Source organism: Benincasa hispida, chromosome 2 (genome assembly GCF_027475165.1).
Source record: "Benincasa hispida cultivar pf3 chromosome 2, pf3_genome.v1.1, whole genome shotgun sequence".
NCBI classification, from domain to species: Eukaryota; Viridiplantae; Streptophyta; class Magnoliopsida; order Cucurbitales; family Cucurbitaceae; genus Benincasa; species Benincasa hispida.
The window spans coordinates 12,333,154-12,352,330 of record NC_143479.1 but is presented as its reverse complement, the minus strand read 5'-3'; the positions used below and the strand labels follow the sequence as shown (position 1 = coordinate 12,352,330).

Below are 19,177 nucleotides of genomic sequence, written 5' to 3'. Positions count from 1 at the left end.
AGAGATGAGTTGTGTTCCTTTACAAATAAATTATTCATCTATTAGAGGATTTTACAAGATTACATGTATATAATTTAGTTTACTTTTATTTGAAATAAATTAAAATTTATGTTCGAATTACGAGAGCTATATAGTCAACATGAACCTAACTTAATAAAAGCATAATATAATCGATTTGAATATGAATCAAATAAACACTTTGACACTCCAAGCATAACTGAAAATAGGAAAATATTTATTTACATTTGAGGAAGTACTTCTTTATACATCTACTAAATTATCCAACCATAATTTATAGAATTCGTACTCATGGGTACATCCATATATTATCCAAGTATATTTCAACCAGCTTATCGGCAGAATGCGAAAAAAACAACAAACATAGCCTTTTAAGCTGTCTTTGATGGTTTGATTTAAAGGAGACCATTTCATAAACCACAGAAGCAAGACGATAGCTAAAGAGTCTTTCTATCCATTGCCAACTTCTTGGATGTACACAACAAAAATGGACTGCAGGCTGAACTTTCCATACGGTTTAATATACTAAATTCCTCCAAAAAAACCTCAGCTATACAAAAAGGATAGTTCTATATGTACACAGATACTAGCCAAGAATTTTGATCCCATATCTAAATGATTGTTACCTTCACTCCCGAAAAAAGATCCGATCGAAGACTGTTTGCGCACTCTCTACCTGCTAGAGTCTCCGCATTTTGCTTCTTTTCAAATATAGTTCCCATATATTTTGGCTTGCGCGTATCAAAGACGATCTCCTCAAGTGCAACAGCATTCTTGTAGAAATACTGGACAAGCTCCAAATCAATTGGTTTCCCAACAAAGCCAACCAATTCTACCACTTTGATGTGTTGATGAGGGAATTTTCTCACCTTGCGTAGTGCTCGCTGTTCAAACATATCAAGATAGTCTAACTGCAACATAATTTAGAAGCAATTCAGGTTGAAGAAAAAAAGAAAACTATAACCTAACAAGTACATATACTTCTAATTGTGCAGAGAATCGGTATCAGATACAGATACGATACGTATACGTGACAGATACGTGGATTTTTTTATTTTTATTTTTAATTTTCAGATACGCATATTTGCTTCAGATAATACGTGGGTCAATTTTTTTGTTTCAAATTTAAGCCCAACCTACAGCCCATTTTATTTTAATGTATGTTTAGGAGTGATTTTAAAATCATCAAAAATCACTTTTTCATTTTTTAAATCACTCAAAAACACAATTTTAATTACTCAAAATTAATTTAATTTTCAATTTTACACTTTTAAATGCAATTTTTATATCATCAAAATTAGTTTTGAAGAATTAAACATGTCTCACGGTGATTTTGAAAATGACAAAAATGATTTCAACCATTTTAAAATTACTTCTAAACATAAAAGTCGAGCGATCCAAAACAAAATAAATTAAAAATGATAAAGCATAAATTTTTTTTTAAAAAACCTAAAACATAATTAAATTTTCATTCTTCTCTTCTCTCTCACTATTTAAATCATGATTCACACCTCTTTCATCCTCAACTTCATTATTCGATTTTCATCTTCTACTTCTTTTCTATCGTCTACTCTAGTCACTCAACAATCACTCGACGTTACTGAATTTTTTTTTTCAAGTTTTCACTCTCTTCTTGAACTTATTATAATCTAACTTAAAATATGTATTATAACAATTAATTAAACATTATATATATATATATATATATATATATATAATACGTATCTTCAACGTATCCGTATCATAGTTTTTTAGAAATTAATGAATCGCCATATCATATCGTATTATATCATGTATCCGTATCCATGTCTGTACTTCTTAGACTATAACACCAGCAATAGCAAGTGTTTCACATAAAAACTATCTTCCCCTTTCAAAGTTTGGCCAAAAGAAAAGGGAAAAAAAAAAAAAAAAAAAATCAACGTTCAGACATCAACAATTTAGATAGGCCAAAATGCAAAAAAAATCATTCACCTTCAGTGTGAACTTCAGCAAGCTAGGAGATGCTTTTATAAGGGATGTGAAGCCAATAAGGGAAGAATGACCTTCAGCTATCACAATTAACTTCAGTTCCTTTAGATTTGCTAGAATAGGCCATTTGCGAAATCCTTGGTTTTCCTATTGACCAAACAAAAGAATGTGTACATAAAAAAATGTATTCTTCCTTGCACTTCAAGAATCAAGATGGAATGAACAAACATACAATACGAACCACGAAGTCAAACTCAAGGTCCAGAACAAGTTTCTGCAGTTGTGAAGGGTACCTCGAGAGCAGGAAAAAGTTGTCGATTATCTCTACACCAAACTCGCTTCCAAAATATGTCTCCAGGAGCTTGGGTGTGTTCTTGAGTGGCATGCTTAACCAGGGTCCAACATATTTAAAAGATTCAAGATTTGGTGCAGAAATTTCTAAACTCTCCAGGTAGTTGCACATGCATACTTCCAACTGCCTTAATTTAAGTGATGCACCAACAACTCTGAGACTCACAAGACAATGAGAATACTCGACACACAATACTTCGAGGAGAGGGCAGTTCGTCAGAAAGCATTCCAGAACTTCTCCACCCACATTAACAGCTATCAACTTCAGGGTTGTAAGAGCACTTGAATTAGAAAACATAGCTCTTGGTAAATGCTCCTTTGGTCCACCAGATAATTGTGGAAAAGAACAAGGACTATACTTTCCAGAATCGTAACTATCAGATAAGTTCAACTCAAACATTTTGAGGTTCCACTGGATTGCAAATTGGACCCATCTATCAACATCACATTGAAACTTTGAATCCAAACTAAACCGAATTCTTAATGTTTCTAAACTAGAACCCTTGTACGAGTCAATGACTCGATTCACCCATTTTACATACTGTCGTCCCTCACTCTCCAAGTTCTCGTCTGTAAGTTGTAGATCAATTAACTTCTTCCGAGCATCAAAATTCAGACAAGGGATATAGGACCACAAGCATCTCCACCTATGTGACAAAGTACTGGTCCTCGTTGCTTCTTTCAGTGGTAGAAGAGAAAGGATGAAAACTAGAATATCATGCGGCAGCTGGCTTATAGAGTCCACTGAACGATCAAACCTCTTCTATCATTATAAACAATGAAATAGAAAACCATGAATTTAGAAGCGGGATAATCAAGAAGTAAATGAAACATGTGAAAGAAGAAATGTAGAAATGTCATTTCGATATAGAAAAAAATTGAACTAAACAATCTAACAGCCAAATGACAAATCATTCTCGCAAGTTATCAAGTCTCAAAACACATCTCTAATCCTGCGTGCAAACATTGGCACTCAAATAAAATACAAAATCACAGAGAATATGCTTAACCTTGTTTTCTGGTTCTTCAGATGGTAAACATAACTCTCTCGTAGAAATTGAGGAAACTTCCTTTGCCTTCTAGACGAACAAAATAAAAATCGTTCAACTGAATATTGAGTCCCACTGGTGTTTGTTCCCCCACTCCAATCAATTAGAAAACAATAAAACAAGGGAAAACCTAACCTTCGCTTCTGAGCTTCCAGCGGTAGCGCCATCGTTTCGCTTCATCCTATCTTAATCTGGTCGACCTCTCTGACTGCAAATAAGAGAGAACATGAAATCATTTGAAAGAAACTACTAATGTTACGATAATACAAAATCCAATACATCAAAATCATGGAGGAAAATGACGGGCTGTGAGAAGCAACATACGTCAGGTGCAGAGGAAGTGAGGTGACAAGTTTATATGCTGCAATTATGGAGCAAAAGCCAAATATCAAATGGAAGGAGGAGGAATCGTTCTCAAGAATCCATACCCGATTTTACTTACCAAATTCTTCTCCGTCAAAATCTTTCCCGCCAAAACATCAATGGCTAGCTTTACGAACCAGACAACGGAGACACCTCCGTTGTCTTCACATTTTGTTGAGGTTTTTGTCCGACCTTTTCACAAATCTATAAAATCTAACCATGACCCATCATCCCTTACACAACTATAAAATCTAAATTTTTGCTTATTTTTTTTTATCACTTAGTCTAGTTTATTAGAATATCCCAACGTGATAAGTTGTGGATAAGCAAGGATTTAACATAATCAAAAGATTAGATTTAATACTTTTACAAAGGGTCATCCATGCAAATTTTTCCATTTTGTTAGGATGTTTTCATACGGATCACCCCAACTCTAAACTTTGAATGATATTAATTAAAAGTCTAAACCAATAATTGTATTGATTTAAACTCTAACTCAATTTAGAGTATTCGATTATAAGAAAAAGAAAAAAATATAGGTAATTTTTGTAAAATAAAGTAAAAAAATTGAATGTAAATGAGATGAGATTTGCTATTATTTCTTAGTTTTTTTCCTCTATAACTACTATTTTTTCTTCTTTTTTTTTAGATTTTAACCTCTCTTTATAATAAATGTTAATCATTTCCGTAGGAAGAAGTCTTATACCTATGTAAAATTTATGTATTAATGGTTTGAAAATAGAATTATAATGAAAGGTCTAAATTGATTCAATCATTTAGGTTTATGATTTTATTTTATACAATTGTTAATTTTTTGGAATTTTAAATGAAACAACTTCAAAACTTAAAAATATTTATTCCACTTAAATAAAATTGATTCAGTTATAAAACTCTAGAAATACCGATATGGAGTTGAGTGACACAAACATCATTGAAAAATTGATATTTTTCTAGTCAGTGATATTTAATATCAAACCACCATCTTGTTCATAACTCAATAAATTATACCTACTCCTATTTTGGAGTTGAAAGTTTAAATTTCATGTTAAATGTCAAATTGATTTATGGTCAGTGTTTCATCCACTCAATCATTTTCTTTTCATAAGTGCTTAAAAATAGAAGTTTAAATTCAAATATCCATTTGATTCGGTTATTTTGGGCCTCTATGTTTAATTTTAATTTATGTATTTTCAATAGTAAAGCTTGTTAAATCTTGTTGTATTGTTGGTTTTCCAAAAAAAAAAAAATCAATTTGAGAGACTAAATTAAATATATAGACAAAATTGATGTATGAAAGTAACAAACTAAAATAGGACTAAAACTTAATTTTAACCCCAAGCCCCCGTAATTTAATAAATACCCTTACACATCAAACAAATTACTGAGTCTTGACTTCACACTCCAACCTATTGAAACAAACACCAATACATGATCACCCTCTAAAAATCTAAGTGCTTTTCTAAGAATCAAAACCCCGAAATGAATATATGATGCAGAAAATTTGAGTAAAGTGTACAACACTATATCTATCTACATTACTGGCAATGAGCCCTCTAGTTAAATCAGTACGTCTCGACGTTAGCTTTGTTTCCAGCAAGGATGAGGGAGATCTCGAGCCCACGGCTGAAAGCTTGGTTGAAGAGCAGACGAGACTGGAACGTGGAAATGAATGGAAACCAAGACAAGAATGCGATCGGCACGAATATTATTAAACCCATCCCAGCATCATACATCCTGGCAAATTCACGCACCGAGTCCCACAAGCCTAGACTTCTCACCACTTTCTTCCAAGTAACTGCTAACTGTTCCAAACAACCAGGAGACAAACAATCAGAAACAAAGTTGCCAGCAGTTCGCTATCTACTCGATTTATTGGTATTTAACTTACACATAATATGGCCCATCCAGTAGGAATAAATGCCAGAACACTTGCAAATAAATCGGTTATTGACAGGTTAGTAAAGCCAACAATTAGACCAAGAGCTGTAACCAGAACAATGGCTGTGACACCCTGAATAAATCTCATCAATAGCTGGAAGTTCGTTGATTTTTTAGGACTGAAGGTGAAGATCTACAGAGAAAGATGGATTAGAATGAGCTGTATAAAAAACTTTGAGCAAAGTAAATCATTGGGTGAGGTAAAGAGTTAGCGAGGAACTTGTACAAACCTTGAATATCAAAACAATCCCAACGAGCACAACCCACGAGAAACCATATAACTAAACATGAAGACAATTGTTAGAACAGAGAGGTAATTGATCTCAATTTGAGCTAAGATTGCACGCTATAAAGAGTCGAAGCAATTCCCATAATCTACAGTTATATTTTCAAGGTACAAGCTAAAGATATTTCAAGCCGAAATGTTATGATCCACAACACAAGTAACCTACTTCAATTAATTTAATACAACCAAGTACTTATGGTAATTCTCCACAATTAGAAACCAACAAACTTGTAAGTCTGCGAATACGAAATCTAAATTAAATTGGATCATGCTCATTATACCAGCAGCCAAAACCAACGAAGAATACAATTACGTCAACCGTGTTCAGCAAACAGGTCTAAATTCAATATTTGACTAAACACAGATTTTTTCATTTTCTTATCAATAAAAAGAAAAGGCCAGCCATGGATGCGAAGTTACCGCAAGTGATGTGTCCTTTCCTGTGAGATGGAGCTTGTACACGATTCCAAATTGGAATATGAAAAACCTCACCGTCAAAATTGTCTCCAGTATTTGACCTCGGAATGTTTGAATATGCGCCTAAGAGGAAAAATCAGAAGATAGAAAATAGTTAAGGAAAACAGAGGCACGTTACACTATGATGAAGTTTTGATTTAGATATAGCATCACCGGTATAATATTCAAAATTTATAATTAGGAAAACACCATCCACATTGGTCAAAGAACTGATATTTTTCCTTAAAAGAAAATGATTAATTGTAAGATACAAACATATCTGGAAAAAATTAAAAATTGACTTATCCTGAACAGATGCATTTTATTTTGTAAATCGACTAAAAAGGAGTATACTTTATGTTGGTAAATATATTTAATTATTGTTAGTTGAACTAAATTCAAATAAAAATCATCAATAAATATTAATGAAATTTGAATTTTCAAAATAGCAATGATTCACATGGTTGATTAAAGTAACATAAAATTTTCTAAGTGACTATATGAAACCAATTTTTAACATTTGAAAATTAATGTATGAAATTCTGAACATTTAACACTGTTGTTCCAACTAACGAGAGGAAAATGAGAAAAATGGGAAGTGTGTGAATTTCATTCTAGAAAACTCCATATAAATACATATCTTGAATCTAAAAAAAGATTCCACAATGTTAGCAACTAATCTCACTAACTCCACAAGAATAGGAACTTAAACTTGACTACAACTAAAAATAACTTCAACTATTTCCTAGAAACTAGGAATTGACTGGACCAACTCAAAAACTAATTTGCAGTTTTGAGTTACTAACATTCTCCTCCTAACTCAAATACTGCAAACACCTAACTTGCTCCTAAGAGCTTGAAAACAACTCACACAAAACCCAAGTTCAGCAAGTGATCATCCATCTTGCTGTACCATGCCCTAGGAGCTTGCTTCAACCCATAGAGAGCCTTCTTCAACAAATAAACCTTCTACTCTTGTCCTAGTATGATGAATCCGTCTGGTTGCTCAACATAGATCTCTTCTTCTAACACTCTATTTAGGAATGTTGACTTCACATCTAGCTGATACACCTTCCATCCATGTTGGGCTGACACAGCCAGTAGCAACCTAATTGTGTCCATTCTTGCAACTGGTGCAAAAGTTTCAGAAAAATCAATTCTCCAAACTTGTGAATACCCTATTTGATGAAAATGCCCCAACCCCTTGTGCCATAACTCAATGTCATTTACTTGACATTTGAAAGTTATCTGCTCCTTCTCGAGTGGATCCAACGAGAAGCTCTTGTGTTGCATCTTTATTTTGAACAACTCATTCCCATTGGGATCAGAATTTAGGCACTTTCCTTCTTCAAACAACACTTTGAATCCCTTCTCTACTAATTGACCAACGCTTAATAAGTTTTGATCAATTTCAGGGACAAACAACACTTCAGTAATCAACTTGATTCCAGCACAGCTCTCTATTGACACTATGCCCTTCCCCTTTACTTTTAGATACTCACCGTTTCCTATCTTCACCCTTGACTTGAATGACTTGTCAAGGTCCTTGAACAACTCTTTGTCACTTGTCATGTGATTGGTACACCCACTATCAACCAACCAACCATCACATTGAATGACCGATGAGAAACAAGTAGCCACAAAGAGTTCATCTTCTTTTTGCTGTACTACAACATGTGCTCCTCCTTGCTGTTGAGTTTTTGCTTCCTTACAGAATCGTCCAATGTGCCCCAATAAATGACATCTTTTACACTTCACATCTGGCCTTCTCCAGCATTTGAAATGTGGACGATTCTGCTTCTCACAGTGCTTGCATGTACTACTAGCATCCTTTGCAGCAGACCCTGAGCTACTGCTACCACTTCCCTTCTTCTTTCTTCCACCTTCTCCTTGCTGCACTCTAGCTTTCAATGCCCCCTCAATGTTTCCTTCTTGTCTTATCAACCTCCTCTGCTCTTGTGCTTGCAAAGCACTAACCACTTCTATCACCTTGAGTTTTGAGAGGTCTTTAGTATTTTCTAAGGAAGCAATGGTTGCTTCATATCTCTCAGGTACTGAAACTAGAATCTTCTGAACCAATCTATTGTCAGATAAATTGGTTCCTAATGCTCTTGCCGTGTTAGCAATCTCAATCAACTTATCTGAGTACTCTTTAATGGACTCAGAATCCTTCATTTACATTCTCTCGAATTCTTACACCAAGTTCAACACTTTCATGCCTTTAATCCTCTCATCACCTTCATACTCACCTGTGAGGAACTCTCAGATCTCCTTTGCCGATTTCAAGGCCATAATTCTGTTAAATATGGTGAGAGACGCTACATATAGGCAAGCTCGAGCTTTTGTCTTCTTGGTGACCCTCTCCTTGTGAGTCTTGATCTGATGTATTGTTGGGTTATCAGGAAGTGGAGCAATCTCATAGTCTTGCTCAATTGCTTCCCAATAATCACAACCTTCCATGTAGGCTTGCATTCTGATAGCCCATGCCTAGTAGTTTTCACCATCAAACACAGATGGAGCCAATGAAGAAAGACTGTTTGATCCTAATTCCATTTCTAACAACTCTCACCGGTGTATCACTCAGTTTCTCTCGGAGATATTTCACTGATTCTCACTCACAGTCCCTTAAGAATTGAGAGCTCTGATACCACTGTTGTTCTAACTAATGAGAGGAAAATGAGAAAAATGGGAAGTGAGTGAATTTCATTCTAGAAAACTCCATATAAATACATATCTTGAATCTAAAAATAGATTCCACAATGTTAGCAACTAATCACACTAACTCCACAAGAATAGGAACTTAGACTTGACTACAACTAAAAATAACTTAACTATTTCTTAGAAACTAGGAATTGACTAGACCAACTCAAAAACTAATTTGCAATTTTGAGTTACTAACAAACACAAATGAAAACTTAACTAATATATTGATAAATTTTACTTTAGATAAAAAAATGATGCTTCGAAAGTACACGAAATACAATATGAGCTCTTTAATAATATTCTATCAAAGCTCATTCACCTGTTCTTCATCCCACCATGACTCCCAGCTGTTTTCTCCCTTAACCCCTACTCCCCCTTTGTAGAATAGCCAGCTCGTCCAATCGTCAAAATCCTCTACAGTCCTGATAATTAAGTAAAATCAGAGTATCGATTTGTAAGAACCAGAACATTCTGATTAAATATAACTTGAAAAGGAACTTTCTTTTCTTTTCTTTTCTTTTTTTTTTTTTTAAAAAAAAGAAAAATTAGAACAACTATAGTCAGACGTACTTTTGCCACTCAAAACCAGATGGATTGAAGATATAAGGAGCAAAGAGCCACGAAATTACGAGGAACCAACTGCTGAGAGTAAGTAAAACAAAAGAACTTGCACCTCCTTCTGAATACCCATACGCAATGTAGACAATAAGAAGCAATGCCACCTCAAGCCTGAGAAAAGCTCTTATCATAATTTACACATTCACAGTGACAAGCAATAACAAATCCAAAACAAAAAGTTAGGGGCTAATAATGACTTTTTTGTTTGATATTTTTGAAATTTATGCTTATTTCTACCCAATTTCATTCTTAGTCAATCAAAAACAAAAACAAGATATTTTTTTTTATAAATTTTTTAATTTTTAGTTTTAAAAAATTAGCTCGGATTTTGAAAACATGGGTAAAAAGTGGATAACAAATCCATGAAACTTGATGGAAGAAATAGTGTTTATAAGCTTCATTTTCAAAAACCACAAACCAAAAACCAAAACTAAGTGGTTATCAAACAAGCCAACACAATAAAATCCTAAGAACTAAAAAAAAAACTCTGAATCACTCACGCCTTGATGAAATGACTTCTTGAGTAGAGCCGATAATTTTCAGCAAATTTGATGTGCTGGACCACAAAACCTCTACCAGTTGCTCGATACTGGAGAATTGTACAAACACAAATGTTTGAAGTTTGTAATGAGAAAAATGTCAATAACTTGTTGTTTTTTGTTTAGATTAGACAAATGGAACAAGACATGCCTTGGCACCACCATGGAGAATAGTTCTTCCAAAATAATGTGTTCTGGTCCCCAATGAGAATGTGAAGAAGACAGAACATAACTGAAGCTGCATAGTTATGAAGCTAAAAACAGCCTGCAAATATAAAATAATACAAACAAAAATATTGTATGAATATTACCAGAAAGCTCTTAATGAATCTGGAGTAATAATTTAGCAGTGCGTCAAAAGAGTCCGATTTGATATGGTCCGACCCATTGGTTACCCTATGTCCCAAAGATCACCTTAGAACCTATATAATGTGCACATTGTCCTACACGCCTAAAAAATTTGACCTAATTTTACCGAGTGATGGAAGTCCATGACATTAGAAAATTTGAGTCTAATTCTACTGAGTTAAAACTCCTGATGAAATTTGGCGGGACAATGAGATTTTGGGAAGAATTATATATATTTTTTCTCCCCATATAATTGAGACCACTAAATCATCAGATAACATGTTGCCTAAAGGTATGGTGGATTCAATAAGGAGACCTCTGGCTCATAAAACAGTTCCTCAGGACTAGGTTGGTGGATTCAGATAACATGTTGGCTAAAGGTATGGTGGATTCAATAAGGAGATCTATGGCTCATAAAACAGTTCCTCAAGACTAGGTTGTTATTACCCAGTGAAGAATTGATTTCCAGAATTAATAGCAAACACATCCTCAAATAAATCTGAATCCCCCATTTACGGTTTATTGTGAAGATTGGAATATTTTCACCAGTTGCTCCTGGGATTATCTTCTCTCTCTAGAATGTGGTGCAAGTAGCTGAGAACCTAAGATCTTGCTTAAATCTTTCCTAGAAAAAGGATAAGGCTAATCCAAATTATATGGAGGCATAAATATTAAAGGCCTAGTCAGAGTTATCCACATTATATCAACAATGTAATTGAAGAAAAATGGTGAAGGATAGTAGCTGAAGAAATTTTAGGATAAACAAGATAAAATGAAATATAATTGAGAGAATGACTTTTGTAACTAAAAGGCTAGAAGTCCAGCTTTGTAAGTCTCCAGTAGTAATAGCAATAAAAAAAATATCTCCAGTAGTAATAGAATCTTGTTCCTTTTTCATGTCTGGAAGAGAGTATTTTTGCCTCTACAGAAATTTTTACTTTTTAAGCAACCTTTCATCCATTTTTTGCAGTCTCCTTAGTCTTGCGTATAGTTTTGATTTTTCTTGTGAGCAAGAATAAAAACTGTTCCTTATTTTTATCAAAATAAATCATTTTTAACGAAAACAACCTGTTAAAACAAATTGATAGATTACCTTCAGCAGTCCAAGTTCAAGTATAAAACCCATTATCATAGGGACTGCTGTAAAAACTCCAATCTGGAACAAAAACTGAGCATTCAGTGCAGTATCCAATGCTGTGTTTCCCAGCATTTTTGCTCTTGTTGAGATTGCTTCGTCAAGTCCAGCAAAGGCCTGAAATTTTTTAAGACAAATTGATATGTCTCTCTTTCACAACTAATCAATCTTTGAATATACCATTGTAGGAGGAAACTAAATAGGCAGTATTGAGCACGAAGAAACTTAACTAATCAAACTTTGAACATAATTAACAGTATTTGATCAATAATATATAGTGATAAACAGATTGTTAACACATAGATATAGACGCATTAATCAATGGTATGGACATCTTCACTAAATAACTAAGAAAATCACAAGCACAAATAACTTTTCTTAATACTTAATGGCATTAAGTAAAATCATACTACGTACATTACAATTGAAATATTACATAAAAACAGAGCACCCAAAATATAATCATAGAAGGAAGCATTTGCAAAAACACGAAACAAAACTTTTCCTGTCCAAATGGTCATGAATATTACTAGTTTTGTAACAAAATTATGACATGCATGGATGTGAAAAATGTCAATTACCAAGTAAACCCGTCCATACAAGAAAATGTAAACCACAAGAACTGTCATCTGCGTTAAACAAAAAGAACTTAGTAAGGAGAAAACTTCGGACACTAGCAAAATCATTTGCACTGACTAACAATAATATAATGGAAGGGAAAAGAAATGGTAGTGAACCAACCATTGTACATGCGTAGTAACCAACAGTTGTGAAATAAAACGAAAGCATTCTGAAGAAATCAAAAAGTTGCCCAAGCCTGTAAACATCCCTGCTGAGAACTTGCTCTCCATTCCCACCAGCTACTTTCCCTTCAAACAGGGCTATTTGATTTAACCCAACATCCCTTCCTTTTCCAACCTTAACGGAGTAGTTGATCATTAAAAATCCGAAGTCAAAGGAGGTTCAACTGAAATAGACGAACATAATGACATCAAACCTGAATGTACTCGTGGTGTGTAATGTTACCCTGTCTCAAAGTGGAGTTGAAACCTGTTACCACCGAGTACACAAATAAATGCAGATTATTAAAAAAAAAAAAAAAAAAAAAAAAGACTTGAGATGGTTTGCAAATTAATAAATAAATGCTGTAAAAACTTAAACAAAATTCCACAATATAAATAACCTGCATATATATCCTCACTAATGTTGATCACACGTGATGCCTTGCTAATGCCACCTCGAGTTATATGAAATATACGGTCAAACACATCAGGATGCCCATAATGCATTCGAACTCTGAAAAATTTTCACGAAAATTGTGGATTTAACATGAGTGCAAAAATTGAGGATGGCTAGTTGAGGAAGACATTTCACCTCTCAGCAATTAAAGCAGCACCTCCGTGTTATACACTAAATAATAACAATATAGACATCAAGCATCAAATCAATGATTTAAAATACCTTCCATACAGATCACAAAACCTTTGTTGAAGTATTGATATACTTAAATTTATCATAACCCATCCGCTTAAGCTTTTAGATTTGGTGATTTAACATCTGAAAAAACTTTGGAATGAATTTTGGAATGCAATTAATATTGGAAGAAACCCTGTCAAATAGAGATTTTTTTGTCAAACAGAGATTTTTTTTTTCTTTCGACAATCTTTCCTTTGGTAATACTATATCAACTCTATCATATCGTATAACATTTTATAAATCAATCACGAATAGATTTTTTTCTTTTTTTTTTTTGAAAAGGAAATATCTGTTCCTTAATGAAGAAAAGAAAATAAATACATCAATATTAACAGACTACAAAATGTAGACCTATAAGACAGAAGACACAAAAAACAAGACACAATCAAGAACAGATTGAGACAACTCACTTGAGTGGACTTGCCAAAACACGTTGTCCCAAGGTTACAAAGCTAGTTTCCTGATTGGACATGAACCATGCTAACGAAGAGACACTGCATGAACACATCCAACAGAATATGCTTAAAGAACATTAATACAGAGCAAAGCCCCTATCACCAAAGCCACAAAATAATTAAACAAACCTTCCAGTGAATACATGCTCTCTCACGCCTAAGATGGTAGGAGGGCGAAGCCCATGCTTTCCATGAAATTCCTCCAGAAGATTTCTCATTTTCATTGCCTCTTCAAGATAGTTGTCCTACTTAAGCCAAGAGTATTTTACAGAATTATGATTGTATATTCATACAAACAACTCGAACAATGCATTACAGTGAAGTAGTTATGTACTAAGTTAACAATGCAAATAACAAGAATAAAGCATCCCAGAAAGTCAAAGGAAGGACAACTTCTCCTATAAGAATGTGCCACAATGCACTAGCATCTTATTGACCTTTCTGCATCGTCGATGAATGCACATTGAATATTGAATTGTTAACTTATCCTTTGAACCCAGTTGCTGATAAACACTCCCAATTAGGGACTACTATTATAATAGAAGTAGCTGCTTGTGAGTGCACCAGAGAGGAACTGTACGCACCTGGTTCATGTCAATAGTTTGAACAGCATCTCCACGAGTGAAAACTATAGCATGGTTTTGGTTTTCAGGTTTTCCTTCTCCTAGCTTTGGTTCTCCAGGAAGTTTGATCGAATATACCTCCTATGCATTTAGAAAAGACGTAATAAGAAATTAAAATCCCATGCTAACTGAATAAAAAAATTCTGACGACCAAAACCCACGCACTTTAACTTCTGTGCGTGAGACAAAATCAAATGTTCCTTCAGTAATATATAGAAAATGTGAAGACCACAAAGAACAAAGTTGAAAAAATTATGGGAAAAAGGTGTGAAAGAGAAGAACACAAGCATATTAGATAGAGATCAATGCAATATACAATTACTTCAACCTCATTTTTAGTATAATTATACAAATTAGCCATTAATCTAGCCATTCACTACTCAAAGCGAATGCCAATACTTTTTGACAAGTAGATGACAGATGTCAAGACATTTACAATTTATTACAGTAGTATAGAAGGAAAGAAAGAATGACAATCATTACAGAGATGTGTCCCTTTCTGCTTGCTTCTAAAAATATTGATGTGAAAAGAGACAAACATTCAAGAAGTTCAGGACCAAACTTGTAATTCAACTACTGATGTAGTAGGAAGCTTATCTTCGTCTAATCCTTAATTGATTAAAATTAGGATTAGTTTCCTTGGTTTATTAGGATTAAGATTAGTTTCTTTGATTAATTAGTGCTTAAAATATTACTTTTCACTTATTATTATTTGAGAATGAAAGGGTTTCTTAAATAAAAGAAACCCTCGATAAAATAAAGAAAAAATATAAAAACATCAAAACTGATTACAATAAATACAAAAAATATATTTAACAAACAAATGAAATAATCAACATTCCCCCTCAAACTGGTGTAAAAATATCATTCATTGCTAGCTTGTCAATTAAATTATTGAATTGCCACTTTAGGAGATCTTTAGTTAACACATCAACAATTTGTTCTGCTATGGGAAGGTATGACATGCAAATTACTCTAGCATCAATCTTCTCTTTTATGAAGTGTCGATCAACTTAAATATGTTTTGTCCTATAATGGAGGACTAGATTGTGGGGCAATGGAAATTGTTGCCTTGTTCTCACAATAAGTACGTATGGGCATCATACGAGAGAATTTCAGTTCTTCCAACTTCTTATCCATATACGTTCACAAATACCATGGGCTAACGCCCTAAATTCTGCTTCTCTGCTACTTTTAGCCACCACACTTTATTTTTTGCTTCTCCATGTAACTAGATTCCCTCCAACAAAGGAGCAGTAACCATAAGTAGATCTTCTATCCAAGGTGCCACCTGCCCAATCAGCATCAGTGTAAACTTCAACATGTAGGTGACCATATTTCTTAAACAATATGCCATTTCCTGTAGTACCTTTCCAATATCTGATGATTCTATAAACTGCTTCAAAGTGAGTTGATCCAGGAATTTGCATGAACTGACTTACCATACTAACTGTAAAAGCAATTTCTGAGCGTATGTGAGAGAGAGATATAAGTCTTCCTACAAGCCTTCGATATTGTACTTTGTTTTTTATCTCCTTCTCTGTTACAATTTGCAATTTTAAATTATGCTCAATGGAATGCTGTTCTGCACCCAAGTAATCTGGTCACTTCTAGTAGATCCATAATATAATTCCTTATTCCTTTGGTTGACCAGGATGCCATTTTTGGACCTAGAAAATTCCAACCCTAGAAAATACTTTAAACTTCTCAATTTGGAAATCATTAGCTAGGTTTTTTTTTCTCTGTAGTCAATCCTATGTCATCATTTTCTATAAGAATAATATCATCAACATACACTATCATAACAACCACTTTGACATTTCCAGACTTCTAGTATGTCTATAAAACATAGTGTGATCAGCCTAACTTCGAATGAATCCATGGCTCATAACTACTATTCCAAATCGTTCAAACCAGGAATTAGGTGACTGAGGCCATATAATGATTTCTTTAACTTGCAAACTTGATTAATTCCAAGATCCACCTCAAAGCCAAGTGGCAAGTCCATATACTTCTTCAAGATCTCCATTGAGAAAGACATTCTTAACATCGAGTTGATAGAGTGGCCAATCAAAATTAATTGCAATAGATAAAAGGATTCTAATGGTGTTTGTTATAGTTCTATTGTTAAGGTTTTCCTTTATTGTAAATATCTTTGTTATATTTTTCTTTTCTATGCTTTCCTTCTTTGGGAGTACACTTGTATATATTCATATTTTTAGTGAATGGAATTATGTATTCTGATTCTCTCAAACCTAAGAGTTTTACATGGTACCAGAGCTCTAGAAAATTAGGGTTTGAGAATTTAGAACCTGTTTGTGTTACATCTAGGGTTTTGTGGAGGGGTGAGTTTATATTTTTGCTCATCGCCGCCGTTAGCTGCCACCCCTGTTCGTCTTCAGCCGTCAGCCACCTCCATTGGAAAAAAAAGGAAGGGTCGTTTTTCTTCGCTATTTTTCGACACCGCCCAATCCACCGAGGAGCTCAACCGCCAATCTACATAACCCCAAAGTCCAACATCCATATAATCAGCACATGAAGCTCAAGCGTTACTTCTTCCTTCTATCGTGGATCCACGCACCGGCACGTGCACCACCTATTTTTGCTCGTCTTCTGGAGGTGCCATCGGAGTTGCTTCCTTTCCTTGATGGTGTATTTGTTTGGACTATATACTCACTGTTTGTTGTTCATTTCAAAAAAAGAAAAACATCTCTTTGATAAATTAGGGTTAGCTTCTCTTCTATCCAATGTTTCTTTTTTAAGTTAATGGCTGACAAGAAACTAGTAATCATGTCTGAGATGGTTCCTACGGTATCAAAAGTAATTGAACATAAGTTGAATGAATCTAATTACTATTCATGGAGATCAAATGTTCGCCATTTATTAGGAGTGATATAGTTCTATTGTTAAGGTTTTCCATTATTGTAAATATTTTGTTATATTTCTTTCCTTTTCTATGCTTTGTACACTTGTATTCATATCTTTGGTGAATGAATAGAGTATTCTGATTCTCTCTCAAACCTAAGAGTTTTACATGGTATTAGAGCCCTCTAAACAAATTTAGGGTTTTGTGAACCTTAGGGTTTGAAAATTTACGTCTAGGATTTTGTGGAGGGGTGAGTTTAAACTTTTGCTCACAGTCATCGTCTTCGGTTTGTTCACCACCATTAGCCATCAGCCGCTGCCGCCGCCACTAGAAAAAAAAAAAAAAGTATTTTTTTTGACACCGCCCAGTTTGTCAAGGAGCCCAACCATCGATGTACAGAACCCCAAAATCCGGACTCCATCTGACCAGCACGTGAGGTTCACACGCCACCTTTTCCGTTCTGTCGTTGATCTAGATGCCGTGCGTGTAGGCACGTGCGCCACCTGTTTTGGGTCGTCTTCTGTGGGTTTCCTCGGTTTTGTTAACTCTTCTCGGTGGTGTATTCGTTTGGGCTATATACTCATTGCTTTTAAAGACATCTCTTTGGTAAATTACGGTTTGATTCTCTTCTGTTCAGTGTCTATTGTTTGAGGTAATGGCTGATAAGAAACTAGTAGTCATGTCTGAGATGGTTCCTATGGTGTCAGAAGTAACTGAACATAAGTTGAATGGATCCAACTACTATTCATGGAGATCAAATGTTCGCCACTTTATTAGGAGCATAGAGATGGATGATCACACCACGGAAGAGCCACCGATTGATGCTAATAAAATAATTTGGTGGCAGGACGATTCAAGAATGCTTCTACAAATCAAGAATTCTATTGACCGTGAAATTGTTGAACTAGTAAATTACTGAGAATCAATCAAGGAACTATTGGAAATATTTGGATTTCCTTTATTCTGGAAAAAAGAATATTAATAATGTTTGATGTTTGTAAGACTCTATATCAACTTGATCAAGGAGAAAAATCTCTTACAAGCTACTTCATAGAGGTTAAAAATACATGTGCGGAATTCAATGCCTTGATGCCAATTAGCACAGATCCAAAGTTCTAATGGCTCAACGTGAAAAGTTGTTTAACATGAGTTTTTTAGTAGGTCTTGCACATAAATATGAGATGGCCAAAGATCAAGGGTTGTCGAGCTCAAATATATCATCGTTAGAAGAAGCTTACACTCAAATACTTCGTACAAAGAAGACACAAGCAGTTATGTCATCCGATTCTAGTAGTGCTTTGATTGGTCGCACAAATGATTATAGAGGTAATAAGGGGATTGAATCAAATAGCTCCAAAGGTCATCCCAATAATCAAAGATCAAATCCAGGAGGTGTTGTTTGCTATTACTGTCATAAACCTGACCATACAAAACGTGAATGCAGAAGAGTGATGAATAATGGTCAGAGGGTGTCATCACCCTCTGCACATATCGCTTCTACTCCTGATAATCTTGACAAGTCAATTACGATTTCTGCAGAGGAGTTTGCTAAATTTCAATAGTATCAAGAGTCATTGAAGGCATCATCTTATACTCCCATTATGGCCATCGTAGAGACAGGTAACATTTCTAAATGCCTTCTTTCCTCCACGTCAAAATAGGTCATTGACTCTGGCACTACAGACCATATGACAGGTAACCCTAGTTTATTCTCTAACCTTTGTACATCTATCTCTTCACCTAATGTCACTATAGCTGATGGAAGCTCCACTCCCGTTTTAGGATTAGGAACCGTCCATCTTACTGAATCAATTTCTTTGTCATTAGTTTTAAATTTACCACATTTCTTGTTTAATTTGATTTCGGTCAGTAAACTCACTCGTGATCTTCATTGTTGTCTCCTTTTTTTCCTGGTTATTGCTTATTTCAGGATCTTACGATGAAGCAGACTATTGGTAAAGGGCGTGAAATTGGAGGTCTTT

General features: G+C 34.5%; 2 protein-coding genes across 18 annotated transcripts in view; both read right to left on the bottom strand.

Annotated features, from left to right (window-relative positions):
• Nucleotides 1-384: 384 nt before the first annotated feature.
• Nucleotides 385-4,017, bottom strand: LOC120070965 (F-box/LRR-repeat protein At3g26922-like). Of its 16 annotated transcripts, none has more exons than XM_039022924.2 (7): nucleotides 3,832-4,005; nucleotides 3,714-3,750; nucleotides 3,525-3,597; nucleotides 3,351-3,419; nucleotides 2,231-3,103; nucleotides 1,993-2,136; nucleotides 385-929 (listed from the first exon to the last, which is right to left on the bottom strand). In XM_039022924.2, exons 3-7 carry the CDS (start codon nucleotides 3,567-3,569, stop codon nucleotides 630-632), a joined length of 1,431 nt encoding a protein of 476 aa, XP_038878852.1. In that variant the 5' UTR covers nucleotides 3,570-3,597; nucleotides 3,714-3,750; nucleotides 3,832-4,005; the 3' UTR covers nucleotides 385-629. The 16 variants fall into 16 exon arrangements, with proteins under 16 accessions (XP_038878852.1, XP_038878856.1, XP_038878850.1 ...); XM_039022928.2 differs by having other exon boundaries at nucleotides 3,351-3,416; nucleotides 3,832-3,943; XM_039022922.2 differs by lacking the exon at nucleotides 3,714-3,750 and having other exon boundaries at nucleotides 3,832-3,973.
• Nucleotides 4,018-5,003: 986 nt separating this feature from the next.
• Nucleotides 5,004-19,177, bottom strand: part of GSL8 (glucan synthase-like 8) — a 75,146-nt gene continuing 60,972 nt past the window's right edge. For both annotated transcript variants that reach the window (XM_039022919.2, XM_039022921.2), the window contains exons 36-51: nucleotides 14,291-14,410; nucleotides 13,836-13,951; nucleotides 13,662-13,745; nucleotides 12,959-13,071; nucleotides 12,773-12,825; nucleotides 12,517-12,693; nucleotides 12,357-12,404; nucleotides 11,734-11,892; nucleotides 10,444-10,557; nucleotides 10,254-10,342; nucleotides 9,706-9,864; nucleotides 9,455-9,557; nucleotides 6,397-6,516; nucleotides 5,921-5,971; nucleotides 5,641-5,823; nucleotides 5,004-5,554 (exon numbers count right to left, since the gene is read on the bottom strand). In XM_039022919.2, the coding sequence (XP_038878847.1) occupies nucleotides 5,315-5,554; nucleotides 5,641-5,823; nucleotides 5,921-5,971; nucleotides 6,397-6,516; nucleotides 9,455-9,557; nucleotides 9,706-9,864; nucleotides 10,254-10,342; nucleotides 10,444-10,557; nucleotides 11,734-11,892; nucleotides 12,357-12,404; nucleotides 12,517-12,693; nucleotides 12,773-12,825; nucleotides 12,959-13,071; nucleotides 13,662-13,745; nucleotides 13,836-13,951; nucleotides 14,291-14,410 (1,929 nt within the window). In that variant the 3' untranslated portion in view covers nucleotides 5,004-5,314. The remainder of the gene's footprint in view (nucleotides 5,555-5,640; nucleotides 5,824-5,920; nucleotides 5,972-6,396; nucleotides 6,517-9,454; nucleotides 9,558-9,705; nucleotides 9,865-10,253; nucleotides 10,343-10,443; nucleotides 10,558-11,733; nucleotides 11,893-12,356; nucleotides 12,405-12,516; nucleotides 12,694-12,772; nucleotides 12,826-12,958; nucleotides 13,072-13,661; nucleotides 13,746-13,835; nucleotides 13,952-14,290; nucleotides 14,411-19,177) is intronic.

Coding starts and splice junctions, on each gene's coding strand:
- LOC120070965 (XM_039022924.2), bottom strand. CDS start 3,569: ATGAAGCGAAACGATGGCGCTACCGCTGGAAGCTCAGAAGCGAAG. Junction 3,104..3,350: donor CTGAAGAACCAGAAAACAAG/GTTAAGCATATT, acceptor TTATAATGATAG/AAGAGGTTTGATCGTTCAGT. Junction 930..1,992: donor TGCTGAAGTTCACACTGAAG/GTGAATGATTTT, acceptor ATTATGTTGCAG/TTAGACTATCTTGATATGTT.